Genomic DNA, 18,601 nt, shown 5'->3' with positions numbered 1-18,601 from the left:
CCTGGAGCTTGGTGGGATAATGGCCTGTACAAGTGCTCCGGTCCGAGGACTCCCGGCCGAGTGCGGAGGTGTGGGGAGAGCAATAGAGACGCGATCTGGCTAGAGGGGCCAGAGACGGAAAAAAAAAAACACTAAAGAGCTCGATAGATTGAGTGGCTAGAGAGGTCGGAGACAAGTGGATGTAGAAGTCGGGCGGACCCGGAACCCAGCGGAATCGGGACCATGACTTATGCTTATCTCTTCAAGTACATCATCATCGGGGACACAGGTAACCCGCGGGTGGGCCGCGGTACCGGCTTGGGCGGCTCTCCCGCAGCTCCCGAATCGGGCGGCGGGGGCGGGGCTCGCCGAGTGGGCTGGGCGACCGGGAGGAGCGGGCGGGGGCGGGGCGGGCAGGCCGGGGGCGGGGCCCGGTCCCGGCTCGGTCCCTGCTCGGTCCCGGCTCGGTCCCTGCTCGGAGCCTGACACTGCGGCTCCGGGAGGTGTTTCCAGGCGGCGTGACTGCTCGAATGCACAACTCCCCGTTCCAGGTGTGGGGAAGTCATGTCTCCTCCTGCAGTTTACGGACAAGCGGTTCCAGCCGGTCCACGACCTCACAATAGGTACGTGCACCAGCTCTTAAAGCCTTGACTACCTAAACCGCCTCTCCCTCCGTGTCCTACCTCAAAGTTGTTTCTCACTACATTTGTCTAGCTCAAAGTTAGGTGTCGTGAAGAGTGTGATCAAATCCTGGTAAATGACGAAGCGTGTCATGGAGACTAAATCATTGTAGGGGAACTTGGGTCGTGTGGGACATGCGGACTAATTAGCTGGGGTTTTTTTTTTTTTTCTGCTTTTTTTTTCAAATGCAGTTTGTATGTTTATGGGGGAAAAATTCCAACGAAAGCCACACCACTAATTCAAAAACTCATCCATAGTTTGTGATAAATTAGTACCAATCTCACATGATGGTGGGTTTCAGAGTAAGTTGAAGAGCCAACCCAGCGTAAGAATCAAAAGGCAGATGAGTAGCACCGTTGTTGCGCAATCGATTAAGCTGTCTGGCACCTGTCATACTAGGCATCCTAATGGGTACCAGTTGGAGGCCCAGCTGTTCAATTTTTGACCCACCACCCTCCTAATGAGCCTAGAAAAGCATCAGAGAATGTCCTAAGTGCTTAGGCACCTGCCACTCTACGTGGGAGATCCAGATGAAGTAATAGGCTCCTGGCTTCCACCAGACCAATTTCTGCAATTGTAACCATTTGGGAAATGAATGGGTGGATGGAAGAGCTCGCTAAAAAAAGCCTGAAATGCAGGTGAAACTGGCAAATTTCATCTGTAATATTTGTGCAAGACATGGCATGAGCTGGCCTGCAGGCTGTTGAATAGACCCTTCCCTCTAATCTCCGTAATCATAGCCTAAATTAAATTCTATTTGGTGAGTAAACTATATGTCTACATACAGTTTTCTTGCCACACAAATGTAGTTTCTTTCTTTTTCTTTCTTTCTCTCTCTCTCTCCTTTTCTTTCTTAAGATCTATTTATTTGGGCCCGGCACAGTGGCCTAGTGGCTAAAGTCCTAGCCTTGAACCCATAAATCCTCACCGGGATCCCATATGGATGCTGGTTCTAATCCCGGCAGCCCCACCTCCAATTCAGCTCCCTGCTTGTGGCCTGGGAAAGCAATCGAGGATGGCCCAAAGCCTTGGGCCTCTGCATCCGTGTGGGAGACCTGGAACAAGTTCCTCGATCCTGGCTTTGGATCAGCGTTGTGGTCACTGGGAGAGTGAATCATCAGACTCAAGGTCTTTCTGTCCCTCTTCCTCCCTGTATATCTGACTTTCCAATAAAAATTAAAACTAAATCTTTTAAAAACAAAAAAGATGTTTTTATTTCAACGGTAGAGTTACAGAGAAAGAGAATCTTCCATCTGCCAATTCACTTCCCAAATGCCCAGCGTCAGGAACTTCATCTAGGTTTCTTCCCTGTGTGGCAAGAGCCCAGGTACTTGGGCCATCTTCTACTGCTTTCCTAGCCACATTAGCAGGGAGCTGGATCAGAAGTGGAGCATCTGGGACTCAAGCTGATTCATGTAAGATGCTAGCATTGTATTCAGCAGCTTAGCGCACTATACCACCATACCAGTCCCAAAATGTATTTTCTACATCAAGTTGGTAGCTCCCATTCCTTTCTTTCTTTTCCATCTATTTCTTTCTTTCTTCCTTTCTTGTTTTTTAATATTTGCCTATTTATTTGAAAAAGTTATAAAGAGAAAGAGAGACAGAAGGAAGAATCTTTTATTCATTGGTTCACTCTCCAGGTGGCTGCAACAGCTAGGGCGTCATCAGAGTCTTCTACAGCTGTGATATGTGTCCAGACATCTGGGCCATCTTTTATTGCTTTTCCAAAAGCATTAGCAGGGAGCTGGATCAGACGTGGAGCAGCTGGGATGCAATCATTTCAAGCAGTGGCTTTATGTACTATGCCATAGCATCAGGCCCTGGTAGCTCCCCATTCTTAACTGTGTTACTGCCTACGAGTCCCACTCAATTGGACATCTGAAGTATCAGTTCTTCTATGGATTTATTTAGAGCCAAAGAGTTGATAGAGTTAGACAAGGCTTTAGAGGATAACGTCAACCAGAGAAAACAATGTAATGAATATTAAATGGGCATTTACTCTGTAAGAGGAACTAATAACCATTTAGTAAGGCAGCCTTGTTCCTGCTCTTAAGTAGCTAAGAGTCTTTCAATGAAGGTGGAGTAGGGTTGGGGCAAATGCTGTCAAATCATTAATTTCCTGTTGCAAAATGGGAAGAAAATCAGCCACATCTCTGAGGCTAAAAATTGAGGAATGAGGAGTTACCCAGCAAAGAGGAAAAACAATCTGGATGAGAGATGATAATGTATGCCAAGGCTTGGGGACCACGTCTGATCCAGTGGAAGATAGTAAAAAAAAATTTAAATTTTTTGGTGTGTATTTATTTTTATCTACTTGAAAGGCAGAGTGACAGAGAGAAAGAGTGAGCTTTCCATTTACTGGTTAATTCCCAAATGCCTGCTACATTCCATTCCAGGGAGAAGCCAGGAGCCTGGAATTCCGTCTGGATCTCCCATATGGGTTGCAGGGTTCAAGCACTTGAGCTATCATCTCTTGCATTCCAAGATGAAATAGCAGGAAGCTGAATGGGAAGTGGGGACACAAACCAGCATGAGATATTGAGAGGCTGGTGACCACTGATGGCAGATTAACCAACTGTGTGACAACACAGACCCCAAGAAGCTTCACATTAGTTGTAGCAGTTAGGCAGCAGCAATGGCTTTCTGGCACTGAGTGCAGCCGAAGCCTGAGCCTCTCATTGCATGTCACTGTTGTTCATTAGAGTATTTTTCTCTTGGTCTTCACTGACAGGTGTGGAGTTTGGAGCCCGTATGGTCAACATTGATGGGAAGCAAATCAAGCTGCAAATATGGGATACGGTAAGCGAGGAATAATAATTTAGTTCCTGCTAAGACCCAAATATAATACTGAAAGTTGATGTAGGAGGAAGGGCTTTGAGGGTGGTTCTGCTACAGTTACACATTTTGAATGCCATATGTATAGATTTTTTTTAAGATTTATTTATTTTTATTGAAAAGGCAGATTTATCGAGAGAAGGAGAGACAAAGATCCTCCAGACAAAGATCCTCTATCTGCTGGTTCACTCCCCAAGTGGCCGCAACGGTTAGAACTGAGCCAATCTAAAGCCAGGAGCCAGCAGCAGCTTCTGGGTCTCCCATGTGGGTGCAGGGTCCCAAGGCTTTGGGCCATCCTCTACTGCTTTCCCAGGGCACAAGCAGGGAGCTGGAAGGGAAGTGGAGCAGCCGGGACACAAACCAGTGCCCATATGGGATCTTGTCACATGCAAGCCCAGGACTTAGCCACTAGGCTATCTTGCTGGGCCCTAAATTTGTGTTTTAATAACCCAAGAAATTTAGTAGTTAATTGTAGAAAGATAAAATCAAACAGTGTAAGTTTATAGAACGAAAGAAAAAGTCCCCTTCATACTCGTTTATCCCTTTTTTCTCCTTTCTTGGTTTCAGCTTTACCAGAGAAATCCATAATTAAGGATTCAGTATATGTGTGTGTGTGTGTACGAACTTTTAAACTACTTATAGCGTCTACACTTTATCTTAGCCAAAAGGCCGAGAAGCGATACTTATAGCGTCTAGATGTATAAATAGAAGCATACAAATGTTTTTAGTGTTCTCATGTATGGAAATGTGGCAAAGTATACCTAACTGTGTGGCTTGGATTTTTTTTTTTAACAATCTGTGTTTTAGAGACCTTTCTGTGTCAATAATAAACAGTTCTATCTCAGTCCTTTAGCCACTGCATAGTCATAGATTGTACCACAATTTATTCAACTGTCCTCTTAGTGATAGAAAGTTAGGTTGTTGCAAGTATTGCAAATCTCCACTGAACGTGATTATTTATTGCATCTTTTGCAATTGGTTGAACATTTCTATATATATGTGCCCAGAAATGGAAATTTTGGACCAAAGGCATGCATATTTTCAAGCTTGATAAATGTTGTATTGCCAATATTTAGCTTGGCTTAAGGTAATTTGGTTTTTGTTGTTGTTTATTTATTTAAAAATGTATTTACTTTGGGCCCGGTGCGATAATGTAGTGGTTAAAGTTCTTGCCTTGCATGCGCCAGGATCCCATTGGGTGCCCGTTCTAATCCCGGTGGCCCTGCTTTCTGTCCAGCTCCCTACTTGTGGCCTGGGAAAGCAGTCAAGGATGGCCCAAGGCCTTGGGACCTTGCACCCGTGTGGGAGACCCGGAGGAGGTCCCTGGTTCCTGGCTTCAGATTGGCTCGGCTTCAGCCATTACAGCCGCTTGGGGAGTGAACCATCCGAGGGAAGATCTTCCTCTGCGTCTTTCCTCCTCTCTGTATATCTGCCTTTCCAATAAAAATAAATAAATGTTGGGCCTGGTGGTGTGGCCTAGCGTCTGGGATCCTTGCCTGAATGCCCTGGGATCCCATATGGGTGCTGGTTCTGGTTCTAATCCCGACAACTCCACTTCCCATCCAGCTCCCTGCCTGTGGCCTGGGAAAGCAGTTGAGAATGGCCCAATGCTTTGGGATCCTACACCCTTGTGGGAGATCTGGAGGAGGTTCCTGGCTCCTGGCTCTGGATTGGCGCAGCGCTGGCCATTGCGCTCACTTGGGGAGTGAATCATTGGACAGAGGGTCTTCCTCTGTCTCTCCTCCTCTCTATGTATCTGACTTTGTAATAAAAATAAATAAATCTTTAAAGAAGTAAATAAATAAATATTTTAAAATAAACAAATAAAATTTTATTTACTTTACCTGGAAGGCAGAGTTAAAGCATTAGAGATCATTAATCTACCAAATTGCTACCCAAAAGGTACCAACAACCAGAGCAGGACATTTCAGAGCTGGGAGCAGGAGTTTGTTCCAGGTTTCCCACACAGGTGCAGGGTCCCAAACATCCTCTGCTGCTTTTCTAGGCCATAAGCAAGGAAATAAATCGGAAAGTAGAACAGCCAGGAGTAGTACCAGTGCCTATATGGAATGCACTACCACACAGAGAGGGTTAGCTTGTTATGCCACAGCACCAGCCTTGGGCTTAGTGTAACTTTGTCAAAATCCAGTTAAGATACTTTGATGTATGTAATCTCATTTAGTTTGAACTTTTCTTTCACCTAAAATAATATTTTAGTCTATTGTAGCTAAAGGAATTAGCAAACAGTTTGTGTTTAGTTCTTCTCAGAACTAGAAGTAAAACCATTATATCTATAAATGGTGCACAGATTTTTTAATATTTGTTTTTATTGGAAAGGCAGATTTACAGAGATAGAAGCAAAAACAATGATCTTCCATCTGCTGTTTCACTCTCCAAGTGGCCACAATGGCTGGAGCTGAGCTAATCTAATGTCAAGAGCTAAGGGCTGGGCTCGGCAGTGTGGCCTAGTGGCTAAGGTCCTCGCCTTGATCCCATATGGCTGCTGGTTCTAATCCCGGCAGCTGCACTTCCTCTCTATCTCTCCTCCTCTCAGTACATCTGACTTTGTAATAAAAATAAAATAAATCTTAAAAAAAAAAAAAAAAAAAAAAAGAGCTAAGGGCTTCTTCCAGGTCTCCCATGTAGACATAGGGTTCCAAGGCTTTGGTCTGTCCTCTACTGCTTTTCTAGGTTACAAGCAGGGAGCTGGATGGGAAGTGGAGCAGCTTGGTCATGAACTTGCACCCATATGGGATCCTGGCACTTGCAAGGCTGTGATTAGCCACTAAGCATTCCGTTGGGCCTGACAAATTTATCTTAGAACTGGTACCTTGGAATTCTCTTTTTACATTCAAACTCTGATTTAGATTATGTATAAAATAGCTAAGTCATCAAACTCCAGTGCCTTGAAATACTGGATCCTAAATTTAAGTTATGACTTCACTTCTTGAAATTTCCCTCTTTAACCTTCATTTTCCCCAGGGAGGAGGAGGAGGACAAGGAGGAGGAATAGTGATAGAAGTAGTAGTAGTATCTCAGGCCTGTTAAGAGAATTAAATAAGATAGTAGATATAATCACTTTATAATCCTGACACTGTGTGTGCCAGAAGATAGTCTTGTTGTAATGTTCTCATTAGTATCATCAGCATAATATTACATAAGAAACTTATATTATTGTAAACAGTAATGTGTTAGTATTAATAAACCATGCAATCACCATTTTCTCTACAGGTCTTATTTCTCCCATCTGAAGAATATAAATCATAGTCTTTTAAACTTTAGTATATGAGGATAAGTGATTTTTAAGAGTGTGAAAACTTTCCTTTAGCACCCATCATATTATTGATAAAAGACACTTTTGCTGTGGCATAGCAGGCTCGTCTTTGGAATCCCACATGGGTGATGGTTCATGTCCCAGAAGCTATACTTCTGTTCCAGCTCCCTGCTAATGACTTGGGAAAGCAGCAGAGGTAGGCCAAGGTTTGGGACCCCTGCATCCGCATGGGAGACCCGGAAGAAGCTCCTGGCTGCCTAGGTCTGAGCTAGATGGCCAGTTGAAGAGTGAACCAGTGGATGGAAGATTCTCTGTCCCTTTGTTTTTCTCTCTGTAATGCTGATTTGAATAAAAGTAATTTTTTTTTAAAAAAAAAGACATTTTGCTTCCCCTGTAGAAAAAAAATTTATTCCACCAGGAAACTAAAATTCTTCCCAGTGAATTGCTTTCATTAGTTACTGTAGTAAAGGTGAATAAATTGGTCCAGTTGGAACAGTTGAATTGTTTTAGGAAAACTCTGATCTAGGATCTGGGCTTCTTTCCCTGTTCCTTATTTGTGCTTTGTTCAGGAGGATCCCAGCAAGGAGCATCTAGGTAATCCTGTTCCAATCAACCTGTGCTTAGTTTACTGCTTTGTGTCTAGTTTTTCTACATTGATCTATTCCAGTGATGTTTACAGTCAACAGGTCATTGGCATTTTAAGCTAATCTTCCCTTTTGCAGATAAAAGGATAGGAGCAGAAGTTAATGTGATTATTCAATATTGTGTTTGGGACTAAAAATAGAACATATTCCAAGTTTCCAATCCTGTTGCTGCTTGTTCTGTCTCAAGAAATGTTGGGGGGCCCGGCAGTGTGACCTAGCGGCTAGAGTCCTCGCCTTGAACGCCCCGGGACCCCATATGGGCACCGGTCCTAATCCCAGCAGCTCCACTTCCCATCCAGCTCCCTCCTTGTGGCCTGGGAAAGCAGTTGAGGACGGCCCAATGCATTGGGACCCTGCACCCATGTGGGAGACCCGGAAGAGGTTCCTGGTTCCTGGCTTTGTATCAACGCGCACCGGCCGATGCGGCTCACTTGGGTAGTGAATCACCGGATGGAAGATCTTCCTCTCTGTCTCTCCTCCTCTGTGTATATCTGACTGTAATAAAATAAATAAATCTTTAAAAAAAAAAAAAGAAATGTTGGGAAGTGTCTGTAAAGGTCACTGGTATTATGCTAACGGGTGTAGCTAGCGCATAATGAATGAGACTTAGGGATACTAAACATTGAACATTTTTGTGGTCAACCTCATAGAAGATAATTGATCTGGCCAAAATGTCAGTTGCACTGTCATTGGAAAAATACTAATTTCTTACGTGGTCTTCTCCTCGGGCAGTTAAGTTGTTTCCTTTCCCAAGTTCTATTTTTAATAGAAGTTCTTTAGTGAAATGCTTGGTGGTAGAGTAGCATTAAATGATCAAGTCAGTTTTCTGGAAATAATTTGATTTTGTTGGGATTTTTTTTTTTTTTTATTACCATGTTGATGAGAAAGGCTGGGCAAGAATCCTTCCGTTCTATCACCCGTTCCTACTACAGGGGAGCAGCGGGAGCCCTGCTGGTGTATGACATTACAAGGTGAGCAGGTGTGGTGTGTGGGAAGGAGATTTCCTTACATTCTCTAAAGCTTTCTTTTTCTACCTCTTGAGTGTGTTAAGGCTGAACTAGGGATTGTTTTCTTTATATATATAGCTTTCCCCCCTCATCCCCCACACACTTGCAGTTGCTTGGGACTTTTGAAATAAGATTCTGATCCACTTTCTGAACTTTTCTGCTATAGGCGTGAAACCTTCAACCACCTGACTTCATGGTTAGAGGATGCCCGGCAACACTCTAGCTCCAACATGGTTATCATGCTGATTGGGAATAAAAGGTAAAATTTTGCCTCTCTGAATAATTGTTAGTGAGAATCAGTTAGGTACTATATGGGTGAACATTGAAGTTCTTGGTCCCTTGTCTTTCTCAGTTTATGCTACTGTTAGTGAGTGAGAGACAGACAGATCCTCCATCTGCTGGTTCACTCAGCAAGTAGTTGCGATGGCCAGAGTTTAGCTGATACAAAGCCAGGAGCCAGGCCCGGCACAGTGACCTACTGGCTAAAGTTCTTGCTTGCATTCGCTGGGATCCCATATGGGCACCGGTTCTAATCCCGGCAGCTCCACTTCCCCTCCAGCTCCCTGCTTGTGGCCTGGTAGAGCAGTCGAGGTTAGCCTAGCACCTTGGACAGAGGGTCTTCTTCTCTGTCTCTCCTCCTCTCTGTATATCTGCCTTTCCAATAAAAATAACTGAAAAATGAAATTAAAAAAAAAGAAAAAGAAAAAGTCAGGAGCCTTCTGTGTGTCTCCCATGTGGGTGTAGGGTCTCAAGACTTTGGGCCATCCTCGACTGCTCTACCAGGTCACAAGCAGGGAGCTGGAGGGGAAGTGGAGCCACCAGGGACATGAACCAGCACCCACATGGGCTTGTCGCACATGCAAGGTAAGGATTTAGCCACTAGGCTACTGCACCAGGTCCTGTATAATACTTTTTTTGTTTTTGTTTGTTTTTACAGATTTATTTTTATTGGAAAGTCAGATATACAGAGAGGAGAACAGATAGAGAGGAAGATCTTCCATCCATTGATTCACTCCCCAAGTAGCCACAACAGCTGGAGCTGCGCTGATCCAAAGCCAGGAGCCTGGAGCCTCTTCTGGGTCTCCCACGCGGCTACAGGGTCCCAAGGCCTTGGACCATCTTCGACTGCTTTCCCAGGCCATGAATGGAGCTGCATCGGAAGCAGGGGCGCTGGGATTAGAACTGGTGCCCATATGGGATCCCGGCATGTTCAAAGCGAGGACTTCAGCCACTAGCCTAAAAGACAGAATTATAGAGAGGAGAGACAGAGAGATCTTCCATCCACTGACTCACTTCCAAATGGCCACAATGCTGTGCAATGGAGCAAGCCAAGGCTAGGAGCTTCCCTGAACCTCTGCTACTTTCTCAGGTCACAAGCAGGGGGGTGCAAACATTTGGACCATCTTTCACCAGTTTTCCAGGCACATTAGCAGGGAACAAGATGGGAAGTGGAGCAGCTGAGACTTGAAATGGCACCTATTTGGGATGTTCATATCACAAGTGACAGCTTAACTCAATATGTCATGATGCCCAGCCCTTTAAAAAGTTTTATTTCTTAAGGCTGGCATCATGGCTTACTGGGCTGTTCTGCCACCTGTGGCACCATTTGAGTGCTGTTTGAAGTCCTGATTGTTCCACTTACAATCCAGCTCCCTGCTTGTGACCTGGGAAAGCAGTGTAGGATGGCACAAAGCCTTGGGACCCTGTAGCCAGGTGGGACACCAGGATACCGATCCTGGTTCATAATTTCAGCTTTACCCAGCCTGAGATGTTATAGCCATTGGGGAATGAACCCGTGGATGTGAACATCTCTCTGTGTCTGTAACTCTGCTTTTTTGTCTTTTTTTCTCCTTTTCTCTTTCTCTTTTTCCCCCCTTTTTTTTTCCTTTTTATTGATCTTAACTTGAAAGGCAGTTCCACAGAGAGAAGGAGACAAAGAGCTCTTCCATCCACTGGTTCACTTCCCAAATGACTGCAGTAGCTGAAGCTGGTCTGGTCCTAAGTCAGGAGCCAGCAGCTTCTTCCACATCTTCCATAAGAGTGCAAGGACCCAGGGACTTAGGCCATCCTCTGCTACTTTCCCAGGTCATAAGCAGGGAGTTGATTGCCCTTTAGGGAAACACAGTTGCAGTAGAAATCCAGTTGCAGTTGCCCAGGTGATAAAGAATGGTAGCTTAATTAGGTTAGTGTCCTAGCAATGTGGGAAAGGATCATGTTAAAGTGCATTTTGGAAGTAATTTTTTTTAGAATGAATTTGATCATTGGAGCATGAAAGGAGGAGTTGTTATTAACACTTGTTTGTTTGTTCTTACATTGTGCGTTTGATTGAAATGTACAAACCTGGCTTAGATATAGGTTATAGGGAAAAGAAGTTTGAGGTCTCTTGTATGCATCATAGAAATGAGAACTATACAAATGGAATAATCTAGAACTTAGAGGAGCATCTGGGCTAGAAGTATATATTTGGGAGTCTTGGCATTTATTTATTATTTATTTATTACTTATTTGTAAACAGAAACAGACAGAGCTCCATCTGCTGGTTCACTGGTTCCACATCGCACAATGGCTGGGAATGGACTAGGGTTTGAGTCAGGAGTTGGGAACACAGTGCAGGTCTCCCATGAGGCCACTGTTGCCACCTTCCTGTACTGACGACAGCAGAGGGTACAGTCAGGAGCCAGAGCTTGATATCAAACTCAGGTATCAAGCTGCCTGCCCTAGGCTTGGTATTTAGATGGATAGTTTCCTCATCACACAACTGAAATCTAATAAATATAAATTTTGTAGGGTTGATGCTCTTTAGTGGACTTTATTTATTTATTTATTAAAAGGCTGAAAACCTCCCAATTAAATATTTTTAATATAGGGCCTGGCGCTGGATCTGGCCTAGGGGATAAAGTACCCCCTTGAACATGCCAGGAAGGGATTCCATGTGGGGGCGCTAGTTCTGGTCCTGGCCGCTCTGCTTCCCATTCGGCTCCCAGATTGTGGCCTGGGAAAGCAGTCGAGGAACCCTGCACCCACGTGGGAGACCCAGAGGAGGCTCCTGGCTCCTGACTTCAGATCTGCTCAGCTCCAGCCATTGTGGTCACTTGGGGAGTGAGTCATCAGATGGAGGGTCTTCCTCTCTTTCTCTCCTCCTCTCTGTAAATCTGACTTTCCAATAAAATTAAATGATCTTTAAAAAAAATTGTTTTTAATTTAAAAAATAAAAACCAGGGCCTGGCACAGTGACTCAATGGCTAAATCATTATGTTACATGTGTCAGGATCCCCTGTGGGCACTGCTGCTCCACTTCCAACCCAGCTCCCTGCTTGTGGCCTGGGAAAGCAGTAGAGGATGGCCTAAAGCCTTGGGACCCTGCATCTGTGTGGGAAACCTGGAGGAAGTTTCTGGCTCCTGGTTTCAGATCAGCTCAGCTCCAGCCATTGCAGCTACTCGTTGAGTGAACCAGCGAATGGACAATCTTTCTCTCTGTAAATTTATCTTCCCAATAAAAATAAATTAAGTATTTTAAGACTGATTAAATAAAAACCAAATAGCTCTCCTTTCCTTGTTCCTCTGGGAAGAACATAATCTTTATGTTTATCGCATCTTTATCCTATCTTCCATAATCTTTTCTGTGCCACTTAATTCCAAGTGTGTCCTTGGCTCGGTCTTCTTTTCCCCTCTGTATCACTTGATTTTCTCCATATTACCTTTCGGATTGCTGATGCCAAGTGACTTTTATACACTCTAGTAATGAAACTAGTCAGACTTAAGGCAACTGTTGTCCCAATATTTCTAACCATCCCACTTTCTAAGGATTTATTCCAGTAAGAGATGATACGCTTGTCATTCTGGTATAGGGCATTGTATGAGTTTTCTACTTCCTAGCAATTGAAGTTTCCTTTTTTAATTTTTGAAGACTTATTTATTTTTATTGAAAATACAGAATTACAGATAGAGGAAGCTCTTCCATCCACTGGTTCACTCCCCAAAGGTCTGTAATGGCTGGAACTGAGCTAATCTTAATTCAGAATCTTCCTCTGGATCTCCCACATGAGTGAAGGATCCCAAGGTTTTGGTCCCAGGCCAGCTGAATCAGAAATGGAGCTGCTAGGACTCAAACCAGTGCTCATATGAGATGCTGGTGCTAGCAGGTGAAGGATTAGGCCGTTGAGCCCTAGCCCTAGCCCCTGAAGTTTCCTTTTCATCATTTCTGCTGCTCTAACCTGGAATTGGAAAAAGAAGCAAAGGGCATAAGCTTTGAGTAACTATAGGGCTTGCTTAGCCCTTGATGAGCCTTTTTCTGTAACTGGAGTAAGGTATTGTCCCTGTAGCAACTGCCCTAATTCTGAAGAAGAATCTCCAGGAGGTCATAGAAATTGCTGAACTGCTACAAAGTACTATCTTGTGGGGTCTACATCTTCTCAGATTGCAATTGAAAGCATTCTTTGGGAACTAGAGTTTCTTCTTTCATGGGGATTTGTTTGTTTTCTCCCCAATTACTCTCTTGCAGTGATCTAGAATCCCGAAGAGATGTTAAGAGAGAGGAAGGAGAGGCCTTTGCTCGGGAGCATGGTCTTATTTTCATGGAAACTTCAGCCAAAACAGCCTGCAATGTTGAAGAGGTAAAGCTCTTTAGAGATGACACCACCTAACTTTGTCCTATTCAGAATTCTCTTCTCTGTAAGACCCCAGGGAAGAAAAAATGTCTATGTTCATAGGGACTAAATGACTCCTTGTAAGGGAATTAGTCTGTTTTTTAACCCCAATTGTTTAGGGGGATGTTGCTATGTGTAGTTAGCCATCACTATTTCTTGAAAATCACTTAGTTGGAGGGTTTGATTTACTCTGCTGTCATCTTTTATAAGCCCGGTGTTAACTGTGTCTCTAGTAAGTGATAGAGAAGAGTCTGTCACATTTGCAGAGGGTGCCAATGTAGGAATCCTAGAAATATTTTCATTCAATATACATTATAGCCCCTAAGCCTTTGGGAAACTGTTTTCAATGGCTTTTACAGGAACATCTGTATTGTTTACTCTTCTTAATGGTTTCTGATTCACCTTAAAAAAATCTAGTTAAGGATGACATTTGTATTCTCCTCCCCTCACTAAATTTAAGGCTGATAATATGACTTATGTTTCCTTCAGGCCTTCATTAACACAGCCAAAGAAATATATAGGAAGATCCAGCAGGGTTTATTTGATGTTCACAATGAGGTGAGAAAGCATGGGGAGATTGGCAGTGATTGTGGTTTGTTAAGAACATGACTGGATGCTCTCTGGAATGTAAACATGCCCTATCTGACATCATAAGATGTACAGCTTTGCCAGTATATAGCTTTTAGATCATTTATGTATTGGTTTGCTTATTTGAAAGGCAGAGATCTCTTATCTGCTGGTTCACTCCATTAAAATCCACTGAGCTAGGCTGAAGCCAGGAGCCTGGAACTCCTTCTGGGTCTCTCCTGAGGGTCGCAGGGATCCAGCTACTGCAGCCTTCACCACCTGCGTTCTGGGGTGAGCTTGAATTGGGAGCAAAGCTAGGAGTCTCACTCAGGCATTGATATGGTGTCCAAACATCTGAACTTCTACGTCAAACACCTACTCCTCTAATTGCCAACTTTTTAAATGTAGGTCCATAGAAAACTCTTTATTTTTCTGTTTTTGTGCAAGTGTGAGACCTAGACTACTTAGAGATTAATACTTTTTTTTAACTTTTTCCATTTTTTTAAATTATATTTTTGACAATCTTTACATAGCTAATTAGGGGAAAAGATTCAAGGCCTACAGGAAAGTGGGTAAGACTATTCTTTCCATATTGTTTACATCATGTATCTGAGGTAAAGAGGGATATTAAGGGAGAAGCCCCACCCAGTCTCCCACCCACCCCAGGTCCCAGATGTAGGGCACGCTCTGAGGGTCTTGCTAAAGTGGTTTTGACAGTTCAACAGTTATGCATTGCTTCCATTCTCGCCACTCCAAGCACGATGAGATCGTTGAAGAATCCACTGATTGACATAGTCCATCATAGAGTCTCCATTTGCCCAGTTTTTCGCTGCCAACATATAGCTGAGGTGGTTGATTGACTTGTTCTGTCCTCTTTCTTTTCATGGTTAGGGTTCAGAGTCCGGCAGTTCGATTGGGGAGATCGCCAAAGAAACTTTGTCTGAGGTGTTCCCAGACCAGATTCTTGTATGTACTAGCAAGTGCAGGGCCTGGCAGAGTCCATTGCCCTGATCAGCTGGTGGTTGCAATTGCTGGGTGGGTTCTGTTTCCATCCCTGTCTTCCATTGGAACCAATGGGTGTTGCAGTCCAGCCTGGTTCTGCCCAGCACATACTCGGCCCTCACATAAACCAGTGGGAGCTGCAGCCTAGTCAGAGCGACCCACAGTAACCCCCACCAGGCCCGCCCCCTACCCTGGTTTGCCAGTATGTGTAGCAGACTAGTCCAGTCTGTCCCACATCCCATTTGACTCTCGTACGTGTTAATGGGTGTTAAAGCTTAGTTCCATCTAACCAGCTCCACTATCCAGCCCTCACGGATGTTGTTGGGTGCCTTTCTGTCTAGCCACCCCAGTCCCTGTCAAGGTTTTCGTGCCCTCCCGTGGGAGTGGTAACCCAAGAGGGAGGAGCCCACTATTTCCCTCCCAGGCCTCTCCCACTCCCAGATTATGCACTCTTCAGGTAGTTCTGTGGTTTGACTTGACAGAATCAGCTCCCAGTGCCAGCTTCTGCCAGCTGATGCTGCAGCTAAGCCCAAACAGCCCTCACCCACTCTAATTTTGTTTGCACCAGTAGGAACAATCAGCCCAGCCTGGCTTTTCCCTGATCTAGTCCACATGAGGCCCACAGGTGTTGTAACCCTGCTTAGTCTGGTCTGCCCCCCTCCCAGCTCACGCTCTCCAGTGGGAGTAGCTGTCCAGCAAGGGAGCCTACCCCCCCATTCCCCTTACCGGCTCCGCCCCCTCCCTTCCTGGTTCTCATGTGTGCTGGTTGGGTGCTGTGGTCACATTCGGTACTGGCAACCTCACCTTGGCATTCCATATTGTGCACTGGTTTTTGTTGGTACCAAACCTGGCTCAACCTACACTGTTCTGGTGCTTGGATTTGCCAGTGGATGATGTGAACTGATTCAGCATGGTCTGCCCCTGACCCATGCCAAATGTATACTAGTGGGTAACTTTCCATGGCCTGTTATGGGCTGTTTCCTATCATGCCTCTTGCGCTTACCTGCAGGGTCTATGTCCTGCTAGAGGAGTTGCCCAGGCTCCTCCATCAGAACCTCTCCCAATGCCAGATTTCACACATACCATGGGGTCCATGAGCCAGCCCTACTCAGTTCACCTCCTGTCCTAGCAGCAACAGTGGTTTTTCCTGACTGGCCTTCAACTCAAACTGGCTCTTGTTGTTGAATGTTTCAACACACATACGGCTCACACATAGCTCAGTAGGGGCAGAGACCTAGCCTAGTCCATCTTACATCTACCCTGGTCCTCCAGAGCACCAGATGGTATTGGAGTCTGCCTCGGCTTGGTATGTCCAGTCCCAGTCCACACTTGTGCCAAGGGAGACTACAACCGTATCCTGATCAGACTGCAGCCCCCATTCCAGCCCATGCACCCCTTGGTGGGAACCTCAACCCAGCTAGGGTGTCCCCTTAGCTCCCCAACAGGGCCTGTTCCCAGCCATAGATCACATGCATGCCAGTGGTTGCTCTGACTCAGCTTGGCTCAACCCCTCACCTGTCCCAACCCCTTCCTTAGACACTGTGGTTTAGCATCCCTGGCTCATGCAGACCAGTAGGTACATGAGCCTAGCTCAGCATGACCTGTGCTCCATTCTGTTTTCTAGTTTCGCTTGTGGGCTAAGGATTGCTCAGTCCTGCTGGGTACACCCTGTGCTATTACCAATTCAAACATTGGCCAGCCATTGGATCTACTTTGCCCAGCTTGTCTGACCCCCAGGTCTGGACCACATGTTCACCAGCGGGAGCTTTGACCCACCAGGGGAGTTTCCCAAGTTTCTCCATTTGATCCATTCCCAGACCCAGTTCTCACACATGCCATTGGGTGTCAGGCCAGTGTCGGGCGAAGTCTGACCTTCCATTTGGCCTTGTATGAGCTGCTGAACGTTGTAGCCCGGCCCACCACACACCCTGAACAGGATGCACATTCGGGTGCTGCTGCCTTGACCAGTCCAGACTGTTGTCTGTTCCTTTACCTGTGAGTGATGGCAGGCCCCTTGGTCATACCTAGCTTAGTCTATCACCAGCTCAACTCTTGAGCTAATCAGTGGGGTTTGGATTTCCAAAGGGTTTGGCCCACATTCCCCCTACACAATCTACCCCCGGATATGGTTCTCCCTTGTGCTAGTTAATGTCATGGCCCTGCCTAATGTGACCTGTCTCCTGATCCATCATCATGTCAGGTAATAGGATATGATATTGCTGGATAAGCCCCGAGCCTTAGCTTTTGCATGGACTGGTGTTCGGTGGTCAGCATTGTTCAGTGATTACAAGTTCTTCAAAGGAAGAGTTACTGTCATTGGTAATCTTTAGGATTAATTCACATCCTAGAAACACAGTGGGTTCAACGTGGAGCTATCTTAAGCAGCGATTCAAAGAACGAAAACCCCAGAGCTCCCGGCCTGATGGTCAGCAGGCAGAGCCTGGTGCCAAGTGGCGCACTGGCTGCCCAGGGACAGCTCACCAGGTGTACGCAGGAATTTTAAACCCCCAGGCCCAAGGTTGCGCCCCTCCCCAATCCCATCCACCGCTCAACGAGGGTGGCGGGTGGGCCCCGGGCCAGCCCAGTCAGAGACGTCCCCCCTCAGTGTACTCACCCCGAAGGGAGCAGTCCCTGGAGCACAGGATGGCCTGGGGACAGCTCACCACGTGTAGGTGGTGGCTGGAGTCTGGGATCCAAGCATGGAGACGCCCCCGCCTGAGACCCCAGAGATTAATAGTTAAACTATTGTAAGTTAGTGATTAGACTAGGAGAAACTTTCTTCTCAAACCCAATTTCTCACTATCCCACGGCATAAGGAAGGCATGGATCCTAATTGCTGAGGAAGACAATTACTATAAAGCAAACTCTGGGACAAAGCAGAATCATGTGCTAATGCACTGCTTCTGCTCTCTTGCCTTTTCTTCTGTTATCTTAGATGCATCCTCACTCTGCACAGAGCAATGAAAGGATAAGCAAAAGCTACTTCTGGCCAACTGTGACTCCTATGCCACAGCTAGTCATCTTACCCTCACTATTATAGATTATTACTCCGTAACAACTAGGGGAAAGGCTAACATTGTGGCACTGAGAGTAAAGCCACTGCCTGCAATGCCTGTATTCCGTATAACCACTGGTTCAAGACCCAGCTGCTTCGTTTCTGATCCAGCTCCTTGCTAATATGCTTGGGAAAACAGCAGAAGATGGCCCAAGTACTTGGGCTCCTGCACCCTTATGGCAGATCTGAAAGAAGCTTAGGCTCATGTATTTGGCTTGGCCTAGCCCTGGACACTGCAGATAGTTAAGGAACAAACAAGCAGGTCAAAGAACTCTGTCTTCTTTTTTCTCTGTAACTCAAATAAATATATAAATCTTTAAATTTAAAAACGAATATTAGCAGAGAACACATGATTACTTGCCAGTTAGAAAACATAATTAATGATTTTTTTCCTTTCTCCTTCCTGCCATTCATTTTAGAACTGAGGTACTTTTTTTCTTTTGTAGGCTAATGGCATCAAGATTGGTCCCCAACAGTCAACTTCAACATCATCGGGACCCAGCGTCTGCCCACGGAATCGTGACATAGCGGCCAGTTCTGGCTGCTGCTGAACATCTGATCTGGACTTTTTTTTTTCTTCTTCCTGAAACAATTTCAGATCAATAGGCTTAAAGAAAGAGGTCTTACTCACTTTGACTGACAGCAGCCTCTTTTCAAAATGTGTGATGTTTTGCCTTTCCACTTACAGACCAGGGGAGAATGTAGGCCCTTACCGACCTGTCCTTCTTTAGGGACGTGACCATTCCCTATAGATTAGGGCTCCTCTCAGCCTCATGTTTTACTTTCCAAAATGTTAGGATCAAGTTGATTGTCATAGTAGTCCAAAAATAAATACTTTCATCACCATATACAACCTGTTCCCCACATCAAGAATTATCAAGAGAAGACCAAGGACATTGTGCTTGAGC

At 45.2% G+C, this 18,601-nt stretch overlaps 1 protein-coding gene across 1 annotated transcript; it reads left to right on the top strand.

The window, feature by feature from the left end:
- The first annotated feature begins 129 nt into the window (after positions 1 to 129).
- Positions 130 to 18,329, top strand: RAB2B (RAB2B, member RAS oncogene family). The gene is made up of 8 exons (XM_004584663.4): positions 130 to 268; positions 531 to 602; positions 3,395 to 3,462; positions 8,305 to 8,387; positions 8,590 to 8,682; positions 12,925 to 13,036; positions 13,559 to 13,627; positions 18,140 to 18,329. Exons 1-8 carry the CDS (start codon positions 223 to 225, stop codon positions 18,242 to 18,244), a joined length of 648 nt encoding a protein of 215 aa, XP_004584720.2. The 5' UTR covers positions 130 to 222; the 3' UTR covers positions 18,245 to 18,329.
- Positions 18,330 to 18,601: the final 272 nt, after the last annotated feature.

This window comes from Ochotona princeps, chromosome 6 (genome assembly GCF_030435755.1).
Source record: "Ochotona princeps isolate mOchPri1 chromosome 6, mOchPri1.hap1, whole genome shotgun sequence".
In the NCBI taxonomy this organism is placed as follows: domain Eukaryota; kingdom Metazoa; phylum Chordata; class Mammalia; order Lagomorpha; family Ochotonidae; genus Ochotona; species Ochotona princeps.
This window is presented reverse-complemented; position numbering and strand designations above follow the sequence as displayed.